Source organism: Tenrec ecaudatus, chromosome 2 (genome assembly GCF_050624435.1).
Source record: "Tenrec ecaudatus isolate mTenEca1 chromosome 2, mTenEca1.hap1, whole genome shotgun sequence".
NCBI lineage: Eukaryota > Metazoa > Chordata > Mammalia > Afrosoricida > Tenrecidae > Tenrec > Tenrec ecaudatus.
In genome coordinates this window covers 223,094,438-223,118,209 of record NC_134531.1, presented here as the reverse complement: position 1 = coordinate 223,118,209, position 23,772 = coordinate 223,094,438, and the positions used below count along the sequence as shown (strand labels likewise).

The following is a 23,772-nucleotide window of genomic DNA, read 5'->3' as shown; positions in this document are numbered from 1 at the left end:
AGGGGCAGTAAAAAAAGGGCAAGACCCTTGTTGAGATGGGGCATGGTGCAGGATAAGGTAGTGTTTTGTTCTATTATGTCAAAAACATTTTAAAAATCCTTCCAATTAAACTAAAACACCTTTAACATAAAGCAATGATAATAATATATAAAAATAAAACAGTGACCATTATTGTGAACCACTGCATAAACCTTGAACTTCTAATACAAAGAGGCTTTAAAAAGTTGTGGAGAGATTCCATTTTTCCATAAACTTCTTTGAAGCTCCTTTGAACAACATGTTTTATAGGGGTAGGCTGGTAACTATGAGTTGTACATTCATAACTACAGAATCATCTGTATTACATTAAAGGTAGTCCTGATGGTGGAACAGCTAAGCACTCAGTGGCTAACTGTAAGAGTGGCAGTTGGAATCCATCCACTGACTTAGGGAGAAAGACCTGGTGATCTGTTCCTGTAAAGATTCCAAGTCTGAAACAAACTCACTGCCCTCACGTTGATTCTAACTCATGGAGACCCTTTAGAGGGTTTCCGAGGCTGTAAATCTTTATGGGAACAGACAGTCCCAACTTTCTCCTGTGGGAAAGTTAGTGGATTTGAACTACAAGCCTTGCACTTAGCAGTCCAATATTTAATCTAATAGTCAGTTAGACTCTTTCATATGGGGTTGTTCAACTGACTCAGCATTACTCAACAACAACAAACTACAGTATTGCAATCGTATATATGAACTTGAGACAAACATGGTATGAGGGTGCTTCAAAAAGCTTGTGGGAAATGAAATAGAAGGATAATGGCATTTTTTTCACAAACTCAGCTCTCTCATATTTATAAATACTTTATTCAACTCATCTCTCACTTTTATTTTTTTCTCTTAACACTGTTCCTTTATTCACAGTGCTCTATCCATCTAGAATACCCATTAGTCATCTTTTGTATTATTTCCAGATATTATCTAGGCTTTATTAGCAAAAGGAGTCCTGGTAGGATAGTGGGTGACAAGCTGGACCGCTAATTGCAAGAAGATCTATGGTTTGAAACAAGTAGCTGTTCCGCAGGAGAAAGATGAGGCATGAAGAAGTACAGCCTCAGAAACCCATGGGGGCAATTCTACTGTCCTGTAGGGTCACTATGAGTATCGATTTGAGGCCAGAGCCTGAGTGCTCAATACCTAGCTAACATGTCCCCATTCCTCAATCTTCCCTAATCATGCACTCTGCCTGGGAGTAATGCTCGTCACGCTGTCTCACACGCAGACTCTTGCCTACAACTAACTATAGAAGCTATGTCTCATTTTATCTCAACACAGTGCCAACTTAATGCATAGGCTTTGAGCACTGTCGCTGTTGAACACTCATCTGACAAAACGGAACTGAGACCCTGCAACCCAAATGGGAATTGCTGGTTTAAAAACAGTACATAAAAGGTGAATACATATTTTCTTCTCTGCAGGTGAAAGTATCTGAATTTGCTATTACTGAAGTTTAAATTGAACAATTCTTACAATGAGTCCTGAATTTGTCAAATGTGTATGTCTTATGGTAAAAATGAGGTGGAAATGGGAGGTGGAGGGCAGAAAGCTAGGTAGGTACAGTGTTTAACTAGTGCAGTCTATTAAATAGCAGAGTGTGTGGCGGGCTCGGAGGAAATTGAAATAATGAGTGGAAATGAAAGTTGAAGGGAATATAATGACAATGATATTTAGGTCATTATCTTGGTAGTGAAGTGGTTCACGGTATCCAATGATCTTTCAATGAGGAATAAACTGCCTTTTGTGGTGAGGTTTGTATTTTATGTGACCCTTCTGGTTGCAGGTGGTTTTTTTAAAATAAAATGTGAAAAACAAAAAACCATAGAATCTTTCTTTTTGTAAGTTACTGATTCCTAATCACTAAGAGGTAAGAATACCCAAGAAGATCATTGTGTTGAGAGTAATTCTACACCACTGATCGAGATCTTTAGCAGTTCAGCTCAGGTAAGAGGCCTCTAGTTCTTTGGCTCACACTTCAGCTATAAAATAGCACCAACTACTCCCTCAATAGACTGCTTGATAGTTCTTCCAGTGCCACACACAACCCTATCTTTCATTCCCTCTCTGAATCTTTCCTTCCGTTAGTCAAGTGGTGACGCGGATTTCTGAACAGGAAGGCCAGGTTCACATTATTAGAACAATCCGCTAGAGTTCATCTGATTCTACTCCTACTGAGCATGTGAATAGGAAGGTCATATGTATCACTTTAAATACAAACAAGTTAAAGTAAAATATGGGCCCTGAACATTTATTGTCACAATAATATTTATGAAGCAAGCATTTAAAACTTATATGCTACTTGCACATTGGTATGAAAGAACTGGAAACTGAATGTGCTAACACTGCAGCTAGGTTAGAATACCATATATACTCGAGTGTTAAGTCAACCTGAATATCAGGGGAGGCACCTAATTTTACCACAAAAACTGCATGAAAAATGTGCCAGAAAAATTCGGCTTATACATGAGTATACATGGTAATAATGAGTCTTTATCTTTTAGAGATTAGCAAGCTGAGAGATTTACAAGTAAAATTAAATAGTGTCTAGAATTTACTCCAAAATAAACAGGCAGAGTACGTGAGAATACATAAATAAAAATGCCCATGAGTTGATCGTTGTTGAGGTTGAGTGAGAGAAACAGAAGTATTCTACTTTGATAAAACATTTCATATATCAAAACAATATTCTTTATTATAGTAGATACATTCAGGAAGGAGTGAAGACATGCTAATGTGGCCAATCGGTAAGAAAGTCAAAGGCCACTGGAATTTTAAATAATCACAAAGCAAGTTTGTTCCAAATACCCAAGGTCAGGAATGCATGAGTCAAGCTTTCAATGGGCATTTAGATTTCTCTATATTTGAAAGGGAGTAACATGGCTTGCATCTTTAGAATGGCTCCACAGCCTACTTATCCCCAAGCTACCAAATATTCATCAAATTACACATACACACCACACATACACACACACACACACACACACACGCACACAGAAATATATATATTACAAGAGGAAAGTGTATGACCTGGTAAATGCAAAACAGAGTGTGAAGAAGGGTAAATACTATACTGCTACAAAGCAAACACTAACTGCCATTAAGTTGATTGACTTATGTTACTATATTTTCTCATATTTTTGATATATTGTCAAAGCTGTTTGAAACTTTGCCCCTGAATGCACCACATTCATGGACATATTTGTAGCAAGGGTACACTCAGAGGCAAAGTTGTGCTCAGGGACAAAGTTAAGAAAACTTAGAGATAGCCAAACCCCTTGAGGGTATGAGTCACGGGCCTGTAAGCTTAGGACTATGATTTCAGGGACATAGACTGTTCTACATCCTATTTTGATGAGTAGCAACTAGGAGCTCAAAAACTTAAACTGGTGTCTAAGGTGCAATCATTGACCTCTCCCTATATGGAGGAAAGAAGAGTGAAAAAAATCCAAGATGCATGGAAATAATTAGTTCAGTGGACTAATGCACCATATAAAACCATCAGTCTCTATGGCCCTGAGACCAGAAGAATGTAGTGCCTGGCTCCTACTAATAGCTGCTCTGACAGGGACCACATTAGGTCCCGGATTGAGTAGGAAAAAAATGTGGGAGAAAAAAACCCCCTCAAAAGCACGATTTATAAAAACAAACAAACAAACAAACAAACAAACAAACAAAGGCAAGCTTATTGGTCTGCTAGGAACTAATAGAATCCCTGAGACTATGTCCCTTAGTCACTCCGCAGGGCTGGATATGAAATCAACTCATGGCTCAAATGAAGCCACCTTTTATTGGTCTGACTACCCAAAATCAACATTATGTTGTGGCTCAGATCCTTAAAATTGGAAGTACTATGCTGTTCTCTAGCTGATCTAGAAGATCAAGCTCACAAAGGTCAGTAAGAATGTGAAGACAATAAGGAAAGTCAGAAGGATCTTTCCAGACTCGAAATTTGCCTGTGGTTGCATGCCACAATTTATGTTCAGCTTATTTGCATGCCGGTAGCACTTGGGTAGAGAACCAGAGACTCTCCAGTACACAGGATCCTAGAGATCAGGTAGCCTTAGGTACTCATTTTCACGAGAAAAAGACTAAAGGTTAAGTGATTCATCCAAGATCATATATCTAGCTGGCAGAGAAGCGTCTTTCTATTTTAAGATATATAATGAGAAAAATTATGAGGGGAAAAATAGAATTGAGTAATTAATATTCCAGCTGAAAGACATTAAACTATCCAAATCAAGGTTCTACATAAACTATATAAGAACCTGGTGGTACAGGGTTATGCTCTGGGCTGCTGTTTGAAACCACCAGCCCCTCCTTGAGAGAAAGAAGAGGCTTTCTACTTCTGAAGAGTTACAGTCTCTGCTAATGGCCTCCCTCATCTGATAATGTGTCTTTCTGTGATCTTTGACTCCACTGGGCAGTTCTATCCTGCCTATAAGGTTGTTAATAGTCAGAATCAATTTGGCAGAAGTCAGTTTGGTTTTAGATAAAAAAATATACTCTTAATTTTGGCAACATTTTAGAATAAAAATAACTTTTTATTCATGCATGCAATAAGTATTTTTGAATGGTTATACTGTGTACGAGGATATCCTGATACAGTTCCAGGGATAAAATAATGAGTATCCTGATGGAGTTTACCATCTATTACCAAGAATTGTTTGTTATTGATGAGTGCTTAGAATAAATGACTGGACAGATAAATCCCTCAGGAACAGTAATGGAAGTGATTAAACCATGAGGGTAAGGGTAAGGTGGAAGGAGAAGGGGAAGAAAGGGGGAACTGATAGCAATGACTGCATAACACACCCCGCCAAGGGGGACAAACTACAAAAACAAGAGTGAAGGTGGATAGCAGACGGTATAAGATATGAAAATAATAATAAATTTGTCATTTATTAAGGGGTTACGAGAGTGGGAGGGTAGAGGAGGGAAGGAAAAAAGAGGTGCTGATACTAAGGGTTTAATTAGAAAGAAAATGTTTTGGAAATGATGATGGCAACATATGTACAAATGTGCTTGATACAATTGATGTATGGACTGTTATAAGAGCTGCAAGCCCCCAATAAAATGAGTTAAAAAAAAGTTGTACAATTATCACAACCAATTTTAGAACATTTTCTTCTTTCTTGTATTCATTGTATTAGCTCCCAATAATTATATATATGACTTAAAAATTACTTTAAATTAAACCCTGAAGGATACACAGGACTTAGCCAAATAAACAATGAAGGTAAACATGTTTCGGGCAACATACGTGCACTCTCTGATCCAACAACCCGCAACTCCACTCCTTAGACTATACCCAACACAAATGCATACATGTGTACAGTACCAAATGACATTCCCAAAGATGTTATCATCTGGATTATCAGAAATTATGAATAAAAACATGACAGAGCAAACTGTCCTTACAATGGCATATTAGAAGTACTAAAAATGAAAATGAGTAAAACTACTGCTACTACAGACAAATCCGCTGTATGTAATACTGAGCGAAGAAGCTGGACATGAGCAAATGCTGATTTCGTCTGTATTACGTTTAACTAAAATGAATCTGTAGTACAGAAAGTCAGGACAGTGATGATCTTTTCAGGTTATGGTAGAGTTAACTAGAAGCAGCATGACAGGACCCCATGCCAGGAATGCTATTTAGCTTAGCTTGATAGTGGGAACATGAGCATATTCACTGTAATTATTCATCAAGTTGTACATCGAGCAACTTTTACATTATAAACTATAATGTAAAATTTTATTTAAAAAGATTCTAGACAGAATAAAAAGCATGTGTGAAAATTGAAATGAGATGAACTATCTGGATGAAAAACAACGGGACCGACAGTTCCGGGGGGACTTGGGGTGGGGGGGTAGGGGGGGTAAGGAAGTGGTGTTAACAAACCCAGGGACAAGGGAAAAACATGGGACCCCAAATGGTAGAGAAGGGGGAGTGGCAGGCCTGGTGGGAAATGATCAAGGGTAAGGTTGCTTAGAGAAGAGGTATACTCTAGCCCAGATGGCGATGAAGCATGGTAGTAGGGCAGGAGGAAGGTCAAGGGAGATGGAGGAAAGAGCTAGGAGTCAAAGGGCATTCATGGAGGTCTAGACAAAGACATGTACATGCAAATATATATAGGAGGATGGGGAAATAGATCTATGTGTCTATATTTATAGGTCAAGTATTAAGGTGGCGGAAGGACCTTGGGCCTCTACTCAAACACTCCCTCAATGCATGAATATCTTCTTTTATTAAATTGGAACTCTATGATGCTCACTCTCCCGACACAACGGCTGGAGCCAAAGTGGGTGAACAAGTAAATGTGGTGAAGAAAGCTGATGGTGCCCGGCTATCAAAAGAGATAGTGACTGGGGTCTTAAAGGCTTGAAGATAAACAAGCGGCCATCTAGCTCAGAAGCAACAAAGTCCACATGGAAGAACACACCAGCCTGTGTGATCGAGTGGTCCCAAAGGGATCAGTTACCAGGCATCAAAGAACAAAAAATCATATCATTGACTGCACACCTCCATGATAGGATCGCTGAAGACAAATGGGTGCATAAGCAAATGTGGTGAAGAAAGCTGATGGTGCCCGGCTATCAAAAGAGATAGTGTCTGGGGTCTTAAAGGCTTGAAGGTGAACAAGCGGCCATCTAGCTCAGAAGCAAATAAGCCCACATGGAAGAAGCACACCGGCCAGTGCGATCACGAGGTGCCCACGGGACCAGGTATAAGGCATCATGCAAAAAAAAAAAAAAGATATAAGTGTGTGTATGTATGTGTATATATGTGTATATGTATATATGTATGTGTATATTTGTATATATATATATCATATTAAATGAAGGGGGAAGTGCAGAGTGGAGACCCAAGGCCCAAGTGTCGGCCAATGGAGATCCCCTCATAGAGGGATTTAGGAGGGGAGATGGGTTAATTAAGGTGTGAGGTAGTATCGATGAAGAACACAGCTTTCCCCCAGATCCTGGATGCTTCCTCCCCCCAACTACCATGATCCGAATTCTACCTTGCAGGGCTGGATGGGACAGAGGCTGTGCACTGGTACATATGAGGGTTGGAGGTATAGGGAATCCGGAGTGGATGATACCTTCAGGACCAAGGGTGTGAGGGACGATGCTGGGAGAGTGGAGGGTGAGTGGGTTGGAAAGGGGGAACTGATTACAGGGATCCACATGTGACCTCTTCCCTGGGAGAGGGACAGCAGAGAAGGGGGGAAGGGAGACTCCGGATAGGGCAAGATATGACAAAATAACGATGTATAAATTACCAAGGGCATATGAGGGAGGGGGGAATGGGGAGGGAGGGGGGGGGGAAAGAGGACCTGATGCAAGGGGCTTAAGTGGAGGGCGAATGCTTTGAGAGTGATTGGGGCGGGGAATGTGTGGATGTGCTTTATACAATTGATGTATGTATATGTATGGATTGTGGTAAGAGTTGTTTGAGTCCCTAATAAAATGTAAAAGTAGAAAAGAGAAAAAAATGATTAGGGCAAAGACTGTACAGATGTGCTTTATACAATTGATGTATGTATATGTATGAACTGTGAAAAGAATTGTATCAGCCCCAATAAATTGTTAAAATAAAAAAATAAATAAAGAAAATTGAAATGAGAAAGAACCTGGCATACTAACAGACGTAATAGCAAAGCTTGGTTAGAATGAAAGAAAATATAGAACAAAACTCAAATTCATTTTTTTTTAAAAAAAGAGATTTATTCGGGCTAATGGAGATCAGAGGAACCCCCAAGGCTATCATCCAGGATACCCTTTTGCCTAGAACTCAAGGCACTCCTTGAGGTTACTTTTCAGCCAACTAACAGGTTGGCTGGTAAAATAAACAATGATCTCCTCTTCCTTTGAGAAATGTTCTTCTTTAAACAAAATAACAGTTACACAAAAGCAAAAGGAACAGGAAAATGGACGGATGGAAAGGGATAGATGGGGTGAAAATGGTGAGTGTGTCATATACATTATGAAGATTGCAGGCAATGTCAAAGAATACTTTATATTGAATTGGACAATTCATTGGCAATGAATTGGAATATAATTTACTATGTAAACCTGAAACTGAAACACAAAATAATTTAAAAGGGGGGAGGGAGACTACAGAAAATGGAAGAAGCGTATATGTAAATCAGCAAAGGCAGGCAGTAGCTGAGTAACTTCAGACTCAAGGCCACCGTGTTTCAAAATAAAACTGCTCCATAGGAAAAACAAACAAACAAACAAACAAACAAACAAAAACTGTTCCATAGGGTTTTCTCTGGCTGTCTCTTTTGGGCAACAGATGGTCAAGCCTTTCTTCCAAAGGAGCTTTGGGTAGATTTAAACTGCCAATTTCTTAGCTAAGTGAAATGACTTGTGTGTGAACCAATCATTCATCAAGAAAGATTTTATTATTTTCTTTTCACAGACTTAATGCTTAAAAGTCATTCAGGAATTCAAAGGGACCGTTCTATACAGTGCCATGTAAGGGTCACTATGAGTTGGAATCGACTCCACGGCAGTGAAGATAAATTCTTTCAAATTGAACAGAGAAAGTTCTTAAGTAGTGTTTAGCTGCTCATGAAGACAATGCAGCTATCCAAACGCTAGACTTGCTCAGTTATTTAACTGACCCAGTAGCTATGAGATGAACATGAAACTGTGAAATGTGCATGTATCCTTATATTAATAACATTACACAGTGATACTATTACAGGCTTCCTTTTCAAAATCTATTTTTAGCTGTAAAATGGTAACATACAAATTTTTATTGGCACCCATTAAAAAATTAAAACAAATTTAAATTGACACCAGTAAATATGGGATCTGCAATTTTTAAAGTTCTATTATCACCTTTGATATTTCAATGGCAAAGCAAACCAAGTGTACTAGTCTTATTACTTTCAAATTTTAATTTAAACATAACTGAGTAACAAAATTGCACTGATGCAGACTTTGTCCCTTCAGACTTTTTTTAAAAACCTTGGCCCTTTATGCAAAACAAATTTTAAAAGTATTATTAAAATACTACCCATTATAATTTCACCTTTTTGAAGTCTGAAAAGTCTTTGTCTTTGAATTGATTATGTGTTTGGATTTGGTTTCTGTCATTTCTTCTGCTTGGAGTTTACCAAATTTAGACATTTTTCAGACATCCTCCCCCCCCCCAACATTTCTTCAGTCCTACTTCCCTCCTGGGGTTTCAATTATAAACACAGGGGGCTTTAAAAAGGGAGTGGGCAAAATTGAAATTATAATGCCATTGCCATGAAGCATTCCAAGCCCCCTCAGGTATACTGGATCCCTTAAAACTGTCCAACAGCCATATAAGGCTGTGTTTGTTTTATTTATTTTAGTCTTTTCCCCCCTCTTGATTATTTCATTTTAGATAGCTTCTATGTCTTCAATTTCAACACTTATTTCTTCTGTAATGTTTACTCTCCTACTGATCTCTATCAGTGTATTTTTAATTTTAGACACTATATTTTTAAAAATCATTTTATTGGGGGCTTATACAACTCTTATCACAATCCATACATCAATTTTTATAAAGCACATTTGTACATTCGTTACCCTCATCATTCTCAAAACATTTGTTTTCCACGTAAGCCCCTTGTATCAGCTCATTTTTCCCCTCCCTCATTGAACCCTTGATAATTTATAAATTATTTTGTCATATCTTACACTGTCCAAAGTCTCCCTTCACCCACTTTTCTGTTGTCCGTGCCCCAGGGAGGAGGTTATATGTAGATCCTTGTAATCGGTTCCCTCCCAGTATCGCCACTCCACCCTCCCAGTATCGCCACTCTCACCACTGGTCCTGAAGGGATCATCCGTCCTGGATTCTCTGTGTTTCCAGTTCCTATCTGTACCAGTTGGACACTATATTTTTAAAATCTAGAAATTTGGATCATTAAATCTTTCACATTTTTTGTATTTCTCTTTAACATGCTCATTCTTTCCTCTACTTCTTGAACATATGGAGTGTGGCTACAATAGCTGTCTCATGGTCTTATCTATTCATTTTAGCATCTGTTTCTACAGATTGTCTTTCTCATGGGCTGTGTTTCCTAGCTTCCTGAAGGCATGGTAGTTTTTAATTGAATGTCTAACATTGGGAGTTTTACAGGGTTGTATTTCTCCCTTTCCCTTTTTGTATTCCTAAATATATTCTTAAATTTTCCCTGAAATGCAGTTATTTGCAAATTAGACTATTTGTAAACAGTCTAACATTGTTGGGTCTTTCTTTTAAGCTTTGTTAGGCATGGTCAGAGTGACTTTTAGTCTAGGGCTGGTTGGTTCCTTACTAAAGCAATATCCTCTGAGTACTCAACCCAATTCTATTACAAGATGCCTCTATATTCAGGTTGTTGAAAACAATCCTGCGTGAATTCTAGGAATTTTTCTCTCTGCTTCTTTTTGGAGATTCTTTTTGTGTCTTGGCTTGTTGGAATGGAGTTTCTCACGTACTTACACTGATCAGTACTCAGCTGAAGTCTCAAATGGAACCCTTTCCACATCTCTGTAGCTCTGTGTGTACCCTCGAGTACTCAGTTCTCAGAAATGGAATGCCTTGGCCACACTAACTCCCCTAGTTAAGTCTTCACAACTCAGAAACTGCCAAGGTTTGTTTGGATTCATCTCTGTGCTGGGGCTGCCTAGATCTCTGGACCACAAGCTGGAACAACTGCAAGACTCACCTCATTTATTCCATGTCCAAACTCTGAAAATTGTTTCTTTTTTCTGATTTATTTTTTTGTAGTTGTTTAAGATGAGAGGGTAAAGGCAGGTAAATCTACAGAGATAGTAACTGGATTAATGGTTTCTTGGGGGTATACCAGGGGAGGTTGGAGGGAAATAGCTAATAGCCATGAGTACAAGAATGAAAAATGTTCTGAATTGACTATGGTGATGATTGTACAACTCTTCTTGATGTGACTAAACTATTGAATTGTATGATATGTGAATTATATGCCAATAAAACTGTTAAACTATTTCTCTTCCATGGACAGAAGCTTGAAGTGATGGGCTACTAGTATTTCACAGGACAAGATAAAAAATACCATCAACCCAATATCATGAAATAAAACATAACACAACAAGAGTTTTACTCTCAGCGAGAGAAATCTCATGTGATTTTATTTCCTCATAGACAAATTAAGTGAAAAAGAAACAAAACCAATTGAGAACTACAGATTTGTTTTTATATTTCGTAGGCTAATCTGCTATTCAGCCCAGAAGTTTTTTGTTTTTCTTGTTTTAAGAGTTAATATTTAAGTTGCTATTAAATTCTGTTTCTATTAAATGTGGGCATTCCAACAATTTATAAGGAGCAAGTGAATTTTTACCATCCTAAAACTATTGACATCTAATTTTAAGTTTTATCACTTTTGTGCTGAAAAAGTCAACTATAAAAAGTCACTTCTTAGCTGAAAGAGCCCCCACTAAAATGACCTTTAAAAAAAAAGCCACTTCTTCTAGTCAACTTGGAATTTTTTCTTAAAAAGAGATATGGTACCGCAGCCTAGCTAAAGGACAACCATACTGACTGACAGCATTTGACATTAGAGAGAAAAAACAAAACAAAAAACACCAGAGCATTGCTTGTCATCACTACCTACATTTTTGACCCCGAAATCTAGATTCTGACAGTTTACATGGCCCAGCAAAGAAGCTTTTTATGTTTGCAATGGTCTAGCCATAAATCTAATGTTTTCTCTCTAATGTAGTAATAATCTAGAGTCACACACAGCAAGTTTAAGAGTTCATTAGAAGTCTAAGACATGACAAAATAATAATAACTTATTAAATTATCAAGGGTTCATGAGGGAGGGAGAACCAGAGAGGGAGGGGGGAAAAATGAGGAGCTGATGCCAGGGGCTTAAGTGGAGAGCTAATGCTTTGAGAATGATGAAGGCAACAAATGTACAAATGTGCTTTACACAATTAATGTATACATGTATGGAGATGTATGTATGGATTGTGATAAGAGTTATATTAGCCCCCAATAAATGATTTTTAAAAAAAGAAAAGCAAAAGATGTTTAAATTAAAAATGTAAAAAAGATTTGAAACTATGTAAAAAATAAAATGTGTTAAAAATATTTTTAAGAGTTCATTAGAAAATGTTACCGATTTTGACTGTACAGTTTTTTACTGACATTCTTTCCCCTACTCATCTCCCATTCCCTAAACTAATAAATACAATGAGAACTGCACAAATAAAAAAATCAAATGGTACGGCAATGTGACTAGAACAGTTCTCTAAGGCTCAATTTTCCCATCTGTGAAATAGGAATAAAAGCCAAACCCACAGAATTAAATGAAACAAAATATACCAAGTGCCAAGCTGCTAAATTGTTTACCAAGGTATCTGAGGAAACTGTGGCAAACTCCCAGGAGGGCTGCAGTATATTTTAGACGGAAGGAAGCAGATACTCAACATATGTTGGACACTGACTGAGCAAACAATAGATTGTAGCATATCGCTTTGATTATTTCACCTCTGAGAAGCTAGATTCTCTGTGGCTGATGTGATAAAAAAAAGCAAGTAGAACCTGAAAACCAATGTGGAAAAGGAAAGGAGGGTAGTGGAGTCCAACTTGATTCCAAGATTTGAAAACCCACTCGGAACTAAGAGGCACACACATCTCATTTAAAATAATTGAATTGAATTGATTTATTTATTTAGTATGGGTTGCTTTTTAAAAAAAACATTTTATTAGGGGCTCATACAACTCTTATCACAATCCGTACATACATCAATTGTGTAAAGCACATCTGTACATTCTTTGCCCTCATCATTTTCAAAGCATTTGCTCTCCACTTAAGCCCTTTGTATCAGGTCCTCTTTTTTCCCCTCCCTCCTCACTCCCTCCTCCCTCATGAACCCTTGATAATTTATCATTATTTTGTCATATCTTGCCCTGTCTGACGTCTCCCTTCACCCCTTTTCTTTTGTCTGGCCCCCAGGGAGGTCACGTGTAGATTCCTGTAATGGGTTCCCTCTTTCTAACTCCCTCTCCCTCTCCCCTCCCAGTATCGCCACTCACATCCCTGGTCCTGAAGGTATCATCCACCCTGGATTTCCTGTGTGTCCAGGTCCTAACTGCACCAGTGTACATCCTCTGCTCTATCCAGACTTGCAAGGTAGAATTTGGATCAAGATAGTTGGGAGGGTGGGGGGGGAGGAAGCATTTAGGAACTGGAGGAAAGCTGTATTCTTCATCGGTGCTACATCCCACCCTGACTGACTCATCTCCTCCCCTAGACCCCTCTGCAAGGGGATCTCCATTGGCCAACAAATGGGCTTTGTGGAGTGTCCACTCTACACTCCCCGCCCCCTTCATTCACTCTGGTTAAATTTTTGTTGTTGTTCTGATGATGCCTTATACCTGATCCCTTTGACACCTGGTGATCACACAGGTTGGTGTGCTTCTTCCATGTGGGCTTTGTTGCTTCTCAGCTACATGGCCGCTTGTTTACTTTCAAGCCTTTAAGACCCCAGATACTGTCTCTTTTGATAGCTGGGCACCATCAGATTTCTTCGCCACATTTGCTTATGCACCCATTTGTCTTCAGCGGTTGTATCCTGAAGGTGTGCACCCAATGATATGATATTTTTGTTCTTTGATGCCTGATAACTGATTCCTTTAGAACCACGTGATCACACAGGCTGGTGTGCTTCTTCCATGTAGGCTTTGTTGCTTCTGTGCTAGATGGCCGCTTGTTTACCTTCAAGCCTTTAAGACCCCAGACACTATCTCTTTTGATAGCTAGGCACCATCAGGTTTCTTCACTACATTTGCATGTTCACCCACTTTGTCTTCAGCAGTTCTGTCAGGAAGGTGAGCATCATAGAATGCCAATTTAATAGAAGAAAGTATTCTTGCATTGAGGGAGTACTTGAGTGGAGGCCCAATGTCCTTCCACCCCCTTCATACTAAACCTATAAATATAGGCACATAGATCTATTTCCCCAACCTCATATATATTTGCATATGTATATGTCTTTGTCTAGACCTCTATAAATGCCCTTTGCCTCCCAGGTCTTTCCTCTTTCTCTTGACCTTCCTCCTGCCCCACTATCATGCTCTGTCTCCACCTGGGTTTCAGCTATACCTCCTAGTTACATTACCCTTGATCATGCCCTAGCATGCCTGCCACTCCCACCTCACCACCAATTTGGATCACTTCCTGTTCCCTTGTCCCTGGGTTTGTTAACACCATTCCCTCCCCCCCCCACCTCCCCCTATCCCATGTCCCCCCGGAACTGTCAGTCCCGTTGCTTTTCCTCCAGATAATTCATCCAGCCTACCTTATTTAGACAGACCTGCAGAGATAATAACATGCACAAAAACAAGACTGAGCAAAACCAAGCAACAATATACAACAACAAACCACTGACAAAGAATTTATACGTGAAATCGCTTTTTTCCCAAGTTATGTTCATTATGTATGTACTACTGAAATTGTTAGGACATACATGTTTATTGTTTGAGCCTAAATGAATAAATAGAACTGTTACTTTTGTGGGATAAGGATGCTAAGACAAACTTAAATGAGATACACAAAGCCCTTGAGTCAATCACAACTCATAGTGATCCCACAGGCTAGTATAGAAGTGTCCCATAGGGATTCCAAGCTTGCGTCCTTGTGGAAGCAAGCTGCCACATCTCTTTTCTATGGAGTAACACACAATTGTGAACCTTGATCGCTAGGTTAGCAGCTGACCACTTTCTTTACCTACAGCTTCACTAGGGCTTCTCTTGAGATTTACAGTGCCTCGGAATCGCTGCCATATGGTATGACTCACAGAATAAGCTTCCAGTAAATGACAACTGTTCTCCCATGATTACTCCTCTACAGTACACATTTCATAGAAAAATAAGATATTTCATATTTTGTGGCAAAGATTTCCAGAACAGTCCTGTAGTTTATGGCTCATATTTATAGGGTTAAAAAAAAACCTAGGTAAACAAAGAAACACCATGGACCACCTGAGGTTAAAAACAAGGTCCAGAATTAAGTGTTAGAGTCTCTCTCTATATTTTTTAATCATTTTATTAGGAGTTCATACAACTCATCAATTGTGTAAGCACATGTGTACATTCATTGCCCTCATCATTCTCAAAACATTTGCTTTCCACGTCTGTTTAGTGCATGATTTCAGTCCAGTATTCCTTCCTCCTACTATGAAAGCAATGGTAGCTCAGTGTTAGAATTTTCCCCTTCCATGCTGGTGACCTGGGTTCAATTCCTGGCCAATATACCTTACTGTGCCAATACACCCACCACTCATCAAGAGGCACTCACATTGACAGCTGCTGGAGCACTCAGCAGTGGGAGATCAGTGGTTAGAACCAAGCTGCTGCTCTGAGGAAGAAAGATGTAGTACCTTAAAGATTACAGGATTGGAAATCCTATGGGGTTTCTACTCTGTCCTTTTAGGGTCACTAAGAGGCAGATGATTAGAAAACAATGGTGAATTAACGCTGAAGAGGTTTCATCAGTGCTTCTAGATTAAGACTAGGAAGAAGGGCCTGATGATCTTCCAAAATTGAACCAAAAAAAACAAACAAACACTCCTATGTACCACAATATCCTATTGTGAATGAGGTTGCCATGAGTCAGGAGCCCACTGGACAGCAGCTAACAACTCCTCCTCCTGCTAACAAAGTCTAAGAATATTTCACTATTTGACAGAAAGCAATTAACTTTCTTACCAGGAGGGTATCATGCCAACAGCAGTTCTCAACAGGTGGGTTGCAACCCTTTTCGGGGTTGAAGGACCCTTTCAAAGGGGTCATTCAATTCATAACAGTAGCAAAAGCATAGTGATGAAGTAGCAATGAAAATAATTTCATGGTTGGGGGGTCACCACCACATGAGAAACTGTATGAAAGGGTCATGGCATGAAAAAAGTTGAGAACCACTGTGCTAGCAGGTGATAAGCAATAGGGCTAGCCTTCCATTCCATCTTTTAAACAGAAAATCCCATCCTTTTGTTTTCAGAATCACCTTCCAGTTCCTATGTTTTGACTTTTTCTTTATTTCATCTATTTAGGATAAAATTATGAAGGAACAGCTTTACCTTTGCTGAAGCATGAAATGGGCTGGAAAATATCAATCTATCATGTGGATTTAATACATGCATCTGACTTTTTTTTTCTTTTTTGGTAATGAAGACTAGGAAAACTGAATCCTACATAAAACTATCATTTACTGAACTAGTTTCCAGAAGAAAAAAAGCATTCTTAAAACTTGTCATACTTGTCAGAGTCCACTTGCTATTCTGAATCTTCCTGCAGATATAATATTCTGTTAAACAGTGGTTTTGGATTTTTCTTAAATAAATAGAAGAAATAAGTTGTACAGTTATTTGCTTACATAAATAAACGTAATTATAAAATAAATTGTTATTAGTATTTATAAAAATCATAACATTTAAAATTTAGTCATAAATTTAAACCATAATAGTGAAGTTATCTGTAGAATTTTTTATTACCATGCCTAAATGATAAATAATATGTCCTTTCATATCAGTTGAGTCAGATAGTAAGTCTTTAAAAGAAATAAAGTACATATTATATAGCTACAGTAATCAAAACAGCCTGGTACTGATGTAACAATAGACACATACACCAATAAAACAAAAGAGTCCTGAAATAAAGCCACGAATCTATACTTAACTGACTTTTGACAAGAGTGCTAAGTTCATTTGATCAGAAAAAACGACTCTTCAGTAAATAAAATTGAGAAAAATTGAATTTCCATATGCATACAGTTTCCAGACACAGTATTCATATCTCGTACCATAAATAGAAATTCAAGATGGATTGAGGGCCTAAATGCGCACATTAAAACCATAAAATTCTTAAATTAAGGAGCAACGTTGTTAGGTTTAGCTTTCAACAACTAAAGTTAATAGCAAAAGCACTAACAGCAAAAGACAAACTACGCAAGTGAAATCTCATAAAATTTACAAATTTTACCAGAAAAGTAAAAAGATAAGCTGCCAAATGAGAGATTATCTTTGGAAACCATAAATTCACCAAAAATCTAATAACCAAAAACATATATAAAACTTTGACAACAACAGAAAGATAAACAACCTAGTCATAAAACACAATGGATTTGAATACACATTCAAAGGGGCCCTAACACAGCATCATCAGTCACCAGAGAGATGCAAAGCAAAACCGCAAGGAGGTATCATTTCACTCCCACTAGGATGGCTAGCGTGAAAATTTAAAAAAAAAAAAAAAAGAACCCCCAAAATAACAAGTGCTGGCAAGGGTCTGGAGAAACGGAAACACTTACCCTTGCTGTTGGGAAAGCAAAATGGCATAGTTGCTGCAAAAGACAATGTGGTAGTTCCTCAAACAACTAAAACTAGAAGTACAACATGAGCCAGCAATTTCACTCTTAAGTATATACCTACGACTTGATTACCAGGAGTGGGAGGGCAGAAGAAATGAAGACTGGTGATGGAAAAATCTCATTCATCAAGGGGGTGTCGCACAGCATTATTGTACTTGCTGCCAATTGTATGTGTGTAAAAAGTTGAATTAACAAACATGGTGTGATAAGAGTTACAACAACAAAAACAAAAAAGAATCTCAAACCTCATGGGATTTAGTTCCTTGGTTGGACGTTTAGGGTCATAATTTCATGGCATATTCCAATTAATTAGTCTCATAATGCATTTCAGTTAACTGGCACAATAATGTGCTTGGAACTTCTACTCTCCCTCCTGGTGTGTTACATAGTGTCTGAGGTCTTAAAAGTGTGCAGGTGGCTTCCCAAGGCACAGTAGTTGGTCTCTATCTACAAAAAGCAAAAGAGAAAAAAGATATGGAATGTCTGGTCACGGTTAAATATGACTAAGATGTCTAATTTGTTAATCTTGCTCTTTAAAGCCAGGGCACTAGAGCCTGTTGAAATTAAAAACTTTAAAGTACTAGACAAAGTAGTACCCAAAGAAAATGATGGCACAACAGTAAAAGCCTTTATTTTTTTAAATGTCTACAAAGAAAATTCAAACCCATATCATTGAGTCCATTCCAAGTCTTACTGACACTATGTGACAATTGCTGTCAGGTCAGCTCCAATCCATAGTGATTAAAGGACCGAGCAGAATTGCCCCATAGTTTCCAAGGCTGCCCATATTTACAGAAGCAGTCTGCAGCAGCCTTTCCCAGGAGGAGAGGCTAAGTTCAAATGACCTTTTGGTTAGTAGGTGAGTACTTTAACCATTGTGCCACCAATTCTCCTGATAATGACTCAAAGAAAAACAAAACACCTGCCATTGAGTTGATTCCGACTCATAGCAACCTTATAGAACTGCCCCCTGTAGGTTTCTAAAATTACAAATCTTTACAGGAGCAGAAAGACGGATCTCTCTCTCTCACACAAAGAGGCTGGTGGGTTTGAACTGCTGACCTTGCAAGTAGCAGGCTAAAGAGGAGCCTACAATGATTAAACTTTATAGAAATGAACAAAAGGTAGTAAACAAAGTGAGCTGGAATAAGTGGGAAAGGAAGAGTCTCCTGGAGAAAGGGATAGAAAAAAACTGTACTTTAAGAAAGAGCAGAGGAAACAACTGAATCTCCTGTATAGAAATTAACACTGAACACGCAAGGTGGGGCCAAATTATAGAGAAATAAACCAAACAGGTTTATTGGAATATAATCCACATATCACACAATTCAATAGCTCAATCATACTGAGAAGAGCTGTACAATCATTACCACAGTCAATTTTAGAACATTTTCTGCTTGTACTCCTTGTTATCAGCTCCCATTTCAAATTATGGAAGATCTTATTAAGGGATGGGGAGTTTGAACTTAATCTTACAAGGTTACTTTTTGGCATAAGAGTTTCCTGGCTACATTAGAATACAGGATGCATTGATATTTAGGGTAGTAGAGATTTGTCCATGATAAAAGACTGGTATTTTCCTATTACAGTTCCTTGAATACAAAGTGCAGGTTTTAAAAACAAACACGATATAACAACCCAATACACACACTGGCATCTTTTCAAAATGAAGGCCAAAGTCTATGATTTATAAAAGGATTTGTAAGCTCTTAAATGTTAATACTTTAAACATTACTATAACGTTTATGGTAGGAAATCTGTTAACACACCCGAGATTATATATCATTTAATGCCAGCTTTACAGAGAAACTATATTCAGACTTCTTTTTTCTCCTGCAAGAATTACAAATATAATCTAAAAGGAAAATTAATAAACAGTTAAGACAGGATTTTTATGATGTCTGAATTGTTAAAACATCATTCTTCTTAAGACAAACATTAATACCAAAATGGAAGTTTAAGGGCTTTTTTCTTTAAGCATTATTTGGCATACAAGATGGCTGCTGATGTTTTGGAAGTTTGCCTAGTTTCCCTGACCTTGAATTAATGTATAGCAATAATCTTAAAAATTGAAAGTAATGCATACTTTGTAACTGAAAATCTCCCTTCCCATTAACAGTAACCACAATTGAAGAACTATTTACCATTTAGACAAGATTAGTGAATCAGGTAATTTCACCCAAAAAAAAAAAATACAAGCAGTTCCACAGTACTCAACCAAACTTTCCCCACCCTCATATTTCTAACTAAGAAGTCAATAACATAGGAATTTTATTTTCAATATGAAAAAAATAGCCTATGTAAATTACTACTGTAGCAAATTATATTTTTGGCTTAAATCTACAGATTCAAGAACCAAAAGGCAAACCCACTGTCACAAAGGCAATTCCAGTTCATCTTGACACTGAAAACAGAGCAGAATTGTCCCTTTGGGCTTCTGAGATTAAAACTTTTCCATAGCAGACAAGTCTCACAGAGCAGCTGATGGGTTTGAACCAGTGACCTTGAAGTTAGGAGTCCAAGACTTACTGGACAGTACCACCAGGACTCTTAAGATTACATATTTTTATACAATGTTCTTTGCTTGTTTTTTTTGGTTTGTTTTAATTCCCTTTTCCTCAATCAGAAGAACATTTTACTATTCTAGAGTATTAAGTTTATGTTAACACTTTAACAATATTTTATAGTATTAAGCTCTTCATTTACTGGGTCTAATAGTTTAAAATTTTTTCAAAACCATAACTCTTTATAGGAATAGAAAGACAGACACATCTTTCTCTCTCAGAGTGGCAGGTATATTTGAACAGCTGACCTTGTAGTTAGCAGCCAAATTCATAATCCACTACCATGTGATCACCAGAAAGTTTCTAAAAAACAAACATACGGGAATCTAGGGTAGATGAACCACTCAGGACCAGCGGTGAGAGTGGCGACACCGGGAGGGAAGGGGGTATAGAAAGCGAGAACCAATCTCAGGGATCTATGTATAACCTCTTCTCTGGGGGATGGGCAACGGGAAGGTGGATGAGGGGAGATGCCAGGCAGTGTAAGATAAGATAAAATAATAATTTATAGATTATTAAGGGTTCATTGGGGAGGGGGGACCGGGAAAAAAAGGGAAAATGAGCTGATTCCAGGAACCCAAGTGGAAGGCAAATTTTGTGAATGACAAGGGCAATGAATGTATAAGGGTGCTTTACTCAATTGTACGTATGGAATATGATAAGAGTTGTATGAGCCCCAATAAAATTATTTATTAAAAAAAACCAATCATATTTGAAGTTATCCCATATGTTATATATATATATAACTTATATTAAGGGGAAAAGGTCAATATTCATGTTAATCTTTTAATTTTTAACTTCATGTCTGCTCAACAGAGTGCTCCAAACTACAGTTATCTACTATTTTTCTTGTGACACAATAAACTTTTTCGGGGAAAAAAGACAAAAGTATTTTTTTAAAAAAGTATTTTTAAATGTCAATTGAGGGGACAAACAACATAAACCATGGGTGAAGGGAGACAGCAGTCAGTGTAATATAAAAAAATAATAGTAATTTATAGTTTATCAAGGGGTCACAAAGGTGGGGGGGGAACTGCTACCAAGAGCTCAATAGAAAATGTCAATAAAGAATGATAGTAACATGTGTACAAATATGCTTGATAGAACTGATGTATGGATTGTTATAAGAGCCCCCAATAAAATGATCTCTTAATTTTAAAAAATGTTAAAGAATAAAGATGTCATTTTCAGGAAAAAAGTCAATCAATATCCCACATGAAGATCTAGATAGTTTATATTCATGAAATTCATTTTCAATGAAAATGTTAGGTCCTCACTATAAGATTCTCCAATAATAGCTGACAAATACTTTAAAAAAAATCATTTTATTGGGGACTTGTACAACTCTTATCACAATCCATCCATCCATCCATCGTGTCAAGCACATTTGAACATTTGTTTCCGTCATCATTCTCAAAACATTTGCTTTCTACTTGCGCCCTTGGTATCAGCTGACAAATTATAGTCTATTACTATACCTAATCTGTAATAAATTGCTCATCACAATAAACATGTCAAGCAAGCCACTCCATAGATTTATAGATGACACAATCTCTAAGTCTTTCTCCCGCAAAAAATTACTTTTAGAAAAAGCTTAAGAACAAGCAAAACAAAAACAACAACCCAAACCAAACCAACAACCCAAACCAACAAGCTCCTCCAACAACAACAAAAACAAACCAACGGCCACCCGCAAGCAAAACCTACAGAAGATGAAATTTTCAAGAAAATCAGGCTTGGTTTCAAGGAAAGAAAGCATCATGCGCTAGATAAAATACAGGAAGCGGGGTGGTGTCGGTCTTCCTCCAAATGAAAAGAATGAGTTCTCATCAAAACAGAGTGGACGAAGTCAAGCGGGGCCAGACAGAATGACTTACAGAGCACAGCCACAGCCCCCGACTCGAACATGAGGCATTCCTCCTTATGCCTAGTTTCCACTATGAGGCTGAAGGGTGGGGGGTCCAGTTTGTGATAGATCCGATATCCTTTGCTGAACGCCATTCTCCTTTCTTCGGAGGCAGCCCTGTGAAAGACCAGGCAAGGCTAAGCAAACGAGGCGAGCGTTCCCTCCGCAGCAGAGACTGCAAAGGCATCCAGAAGTCCCTCCCAGGCAGGTTTGGAGGGGTGAAGGGGGGGGGGGAGGTTATTCCACACAAAAAAATGTCACCACTTAATTTTACCAAAAACCAAGCGGAAACCAATTCTCACGGCCCGGTCAGGCCAGGTTCGACATCACAATGACACCGAGCCCACGAACGGTTGGGTTCAGAGGCGGCCCCCGTTCCATCTCCGTGCGCCGAAAGGGAAAGGCTGGGGCGCCCGGCGCTCGGAGTTGTTTATCAGCTTCCTGCTTCAGAATTTGTCACGACGTGGAAAAGGAACCCCGTCGGAAACTTCACGCCGTTCCCTGCGCGGAGGGGAGGGAGGGGAGCGGAGCCGAGGGGAAGCAGGCGGGTTCAAAGCTCCTCGGGGGGCGAGGAGGGAAAAGGATTACGCGACTCGCGGGCCGCCGGAGGCGGCGGCGGCGGCGGCAGGGAAGGGCAGGGGATGCGGCACAGGTCGCCGCCGCCCGTCGCCCACCTCCAGCCACCGCCGGCTCGGGGGTGAGGGCAGACGGGCGCTCGCGGGGGCGCCGGCCACCCGGGAACAGCACCACTAAGGACACGGACCCGCCTGGGGTTCCTCCGGGATCCCGGGCAGCGAACCGCAGGGAAAGCGGCTAATCCCTCCATCCTGCGTCAGAAGAGAGGACCCGGCGGTGCCCAGACCGACTGGGCTCCTTTCCCGCGGGCAGGCTGACCACTGCTGTCACCACAGCCCCCGGTCCGGAGTGGCGCCGCGCACGCCTCGTCCTCTCCCCACGACCCTCGCCGCCCTCCTGGCCCCGGGCTGCCGGCGGCCGTGCCTCACCGCTCTGCCCACGCTGCAACTCCAGGAGCTACCTCAGGAAGCGTCCGCCCGCCCGTCCGCCGGGCTGCTGCTGGCTCTGACCGCGGCCGCTCCCCGCCCCTCGCCGGCTCGCTCACCTCTTCCTCCGGCTCCTCCTCCTCCTCCCGCTGCCGCCGCCGCCACAGCTGCCGGCTGCGTCACTTCCGCTCCAGCAGGCCCATCTCTTCCGCATTGCGCCGCAGCGGGGGCCGGAAAGCCCGCCCCTCTCGGGGGAAGGGGCGGGACGTCGAGGAGGCCCCGCCCACGCGCGGCCCGGCCGCGCGGCCTGTTACCGGGTTGTCGCCGACCGTGCCACCTGCTGCGTTTTTCGCTCTGGCGGTGTCCTCAGAAGGCTGCTGTCGATCCCCAAAGTAGGGGGGCCAGGAGAAGGTTATTTCGGCCTTCTTGACCCCTTAGCATAAGCGAGTTAGGTCTTGAGAGCTTCCTAATGCTACCTGTGGGCGCCGGGGAGGGGCTCTCAGGGGAAAGCTTTGGGGCCCAAGATGGGGGACAGGACCACCCCTTGCCGCCCCCGCCGGGCTTGACGGACGAGGGGGAGGACCCAGGACAGGCAACTCGCCGGGCCAACCAGGTGGCGCCTGAAGAGCTGTCCATGGTGTCTGGCCGCGAACAGCGCCGAGTTCTTGTTCTGAGCCTCTCGGGAGGGAGCAGGAAGGAAAACCAGTGTCTGGTTTGGAACAATCCAGTTGGTTGCTCTTGCTTGCTTGTGTGTTCTGGTGCGCTCGAGGAATACTGTAGGTAAAAAGCCGGCGCAACTCTGGATGTCACTGAATGGAGTAGCTCAAGACATCTTCCAAACCGTCCACATTTTCATTTCATATCGTGCTTCCTGACACATTACTGCATCC

At 40.0% G+C, this 23,772-nt stretch overlaps 1 protein-coding gene across 5 annotated transcripts in view; it reads right to left on the bottom strand.

The window, feature by feature from the left end:
* SYNJ1 (synaptojanin 1) overlaps positions 1–23,364 on the bottom strand; it is a 109,394-nt gene extending 86,030 nt beyond the window's left edge. Inside the window, exons 1-2 of one of the 5 annotated variants that reach the window (XM_075542364.1) lie at positions 23,002–23,364; positions 21,853–21,998 (exon numbers count right to left, since the gene is read on the bottom strand). In XM_075542364.1, the coding sequence (XP_075398479.1) occupies positions 21,853–21,998; positions 23,002–23,096 (241 nt within the window). In that variant the 5' untranslated portion in view covers positions 23,097–23,364. Of the gene's footprint in view, positions 1–21,852; positions 21,999–22,155; positions 22,338–22,885 lie in introns of those variants that run through there. The other 4 variants (XM_075542365.1, XM_075542368.1, XM_075542367.1 and 1 more) reach the window with 4 other exon arrangements.
* Positions 23,365–23,772: the final 408 nt, after the last annotated feature.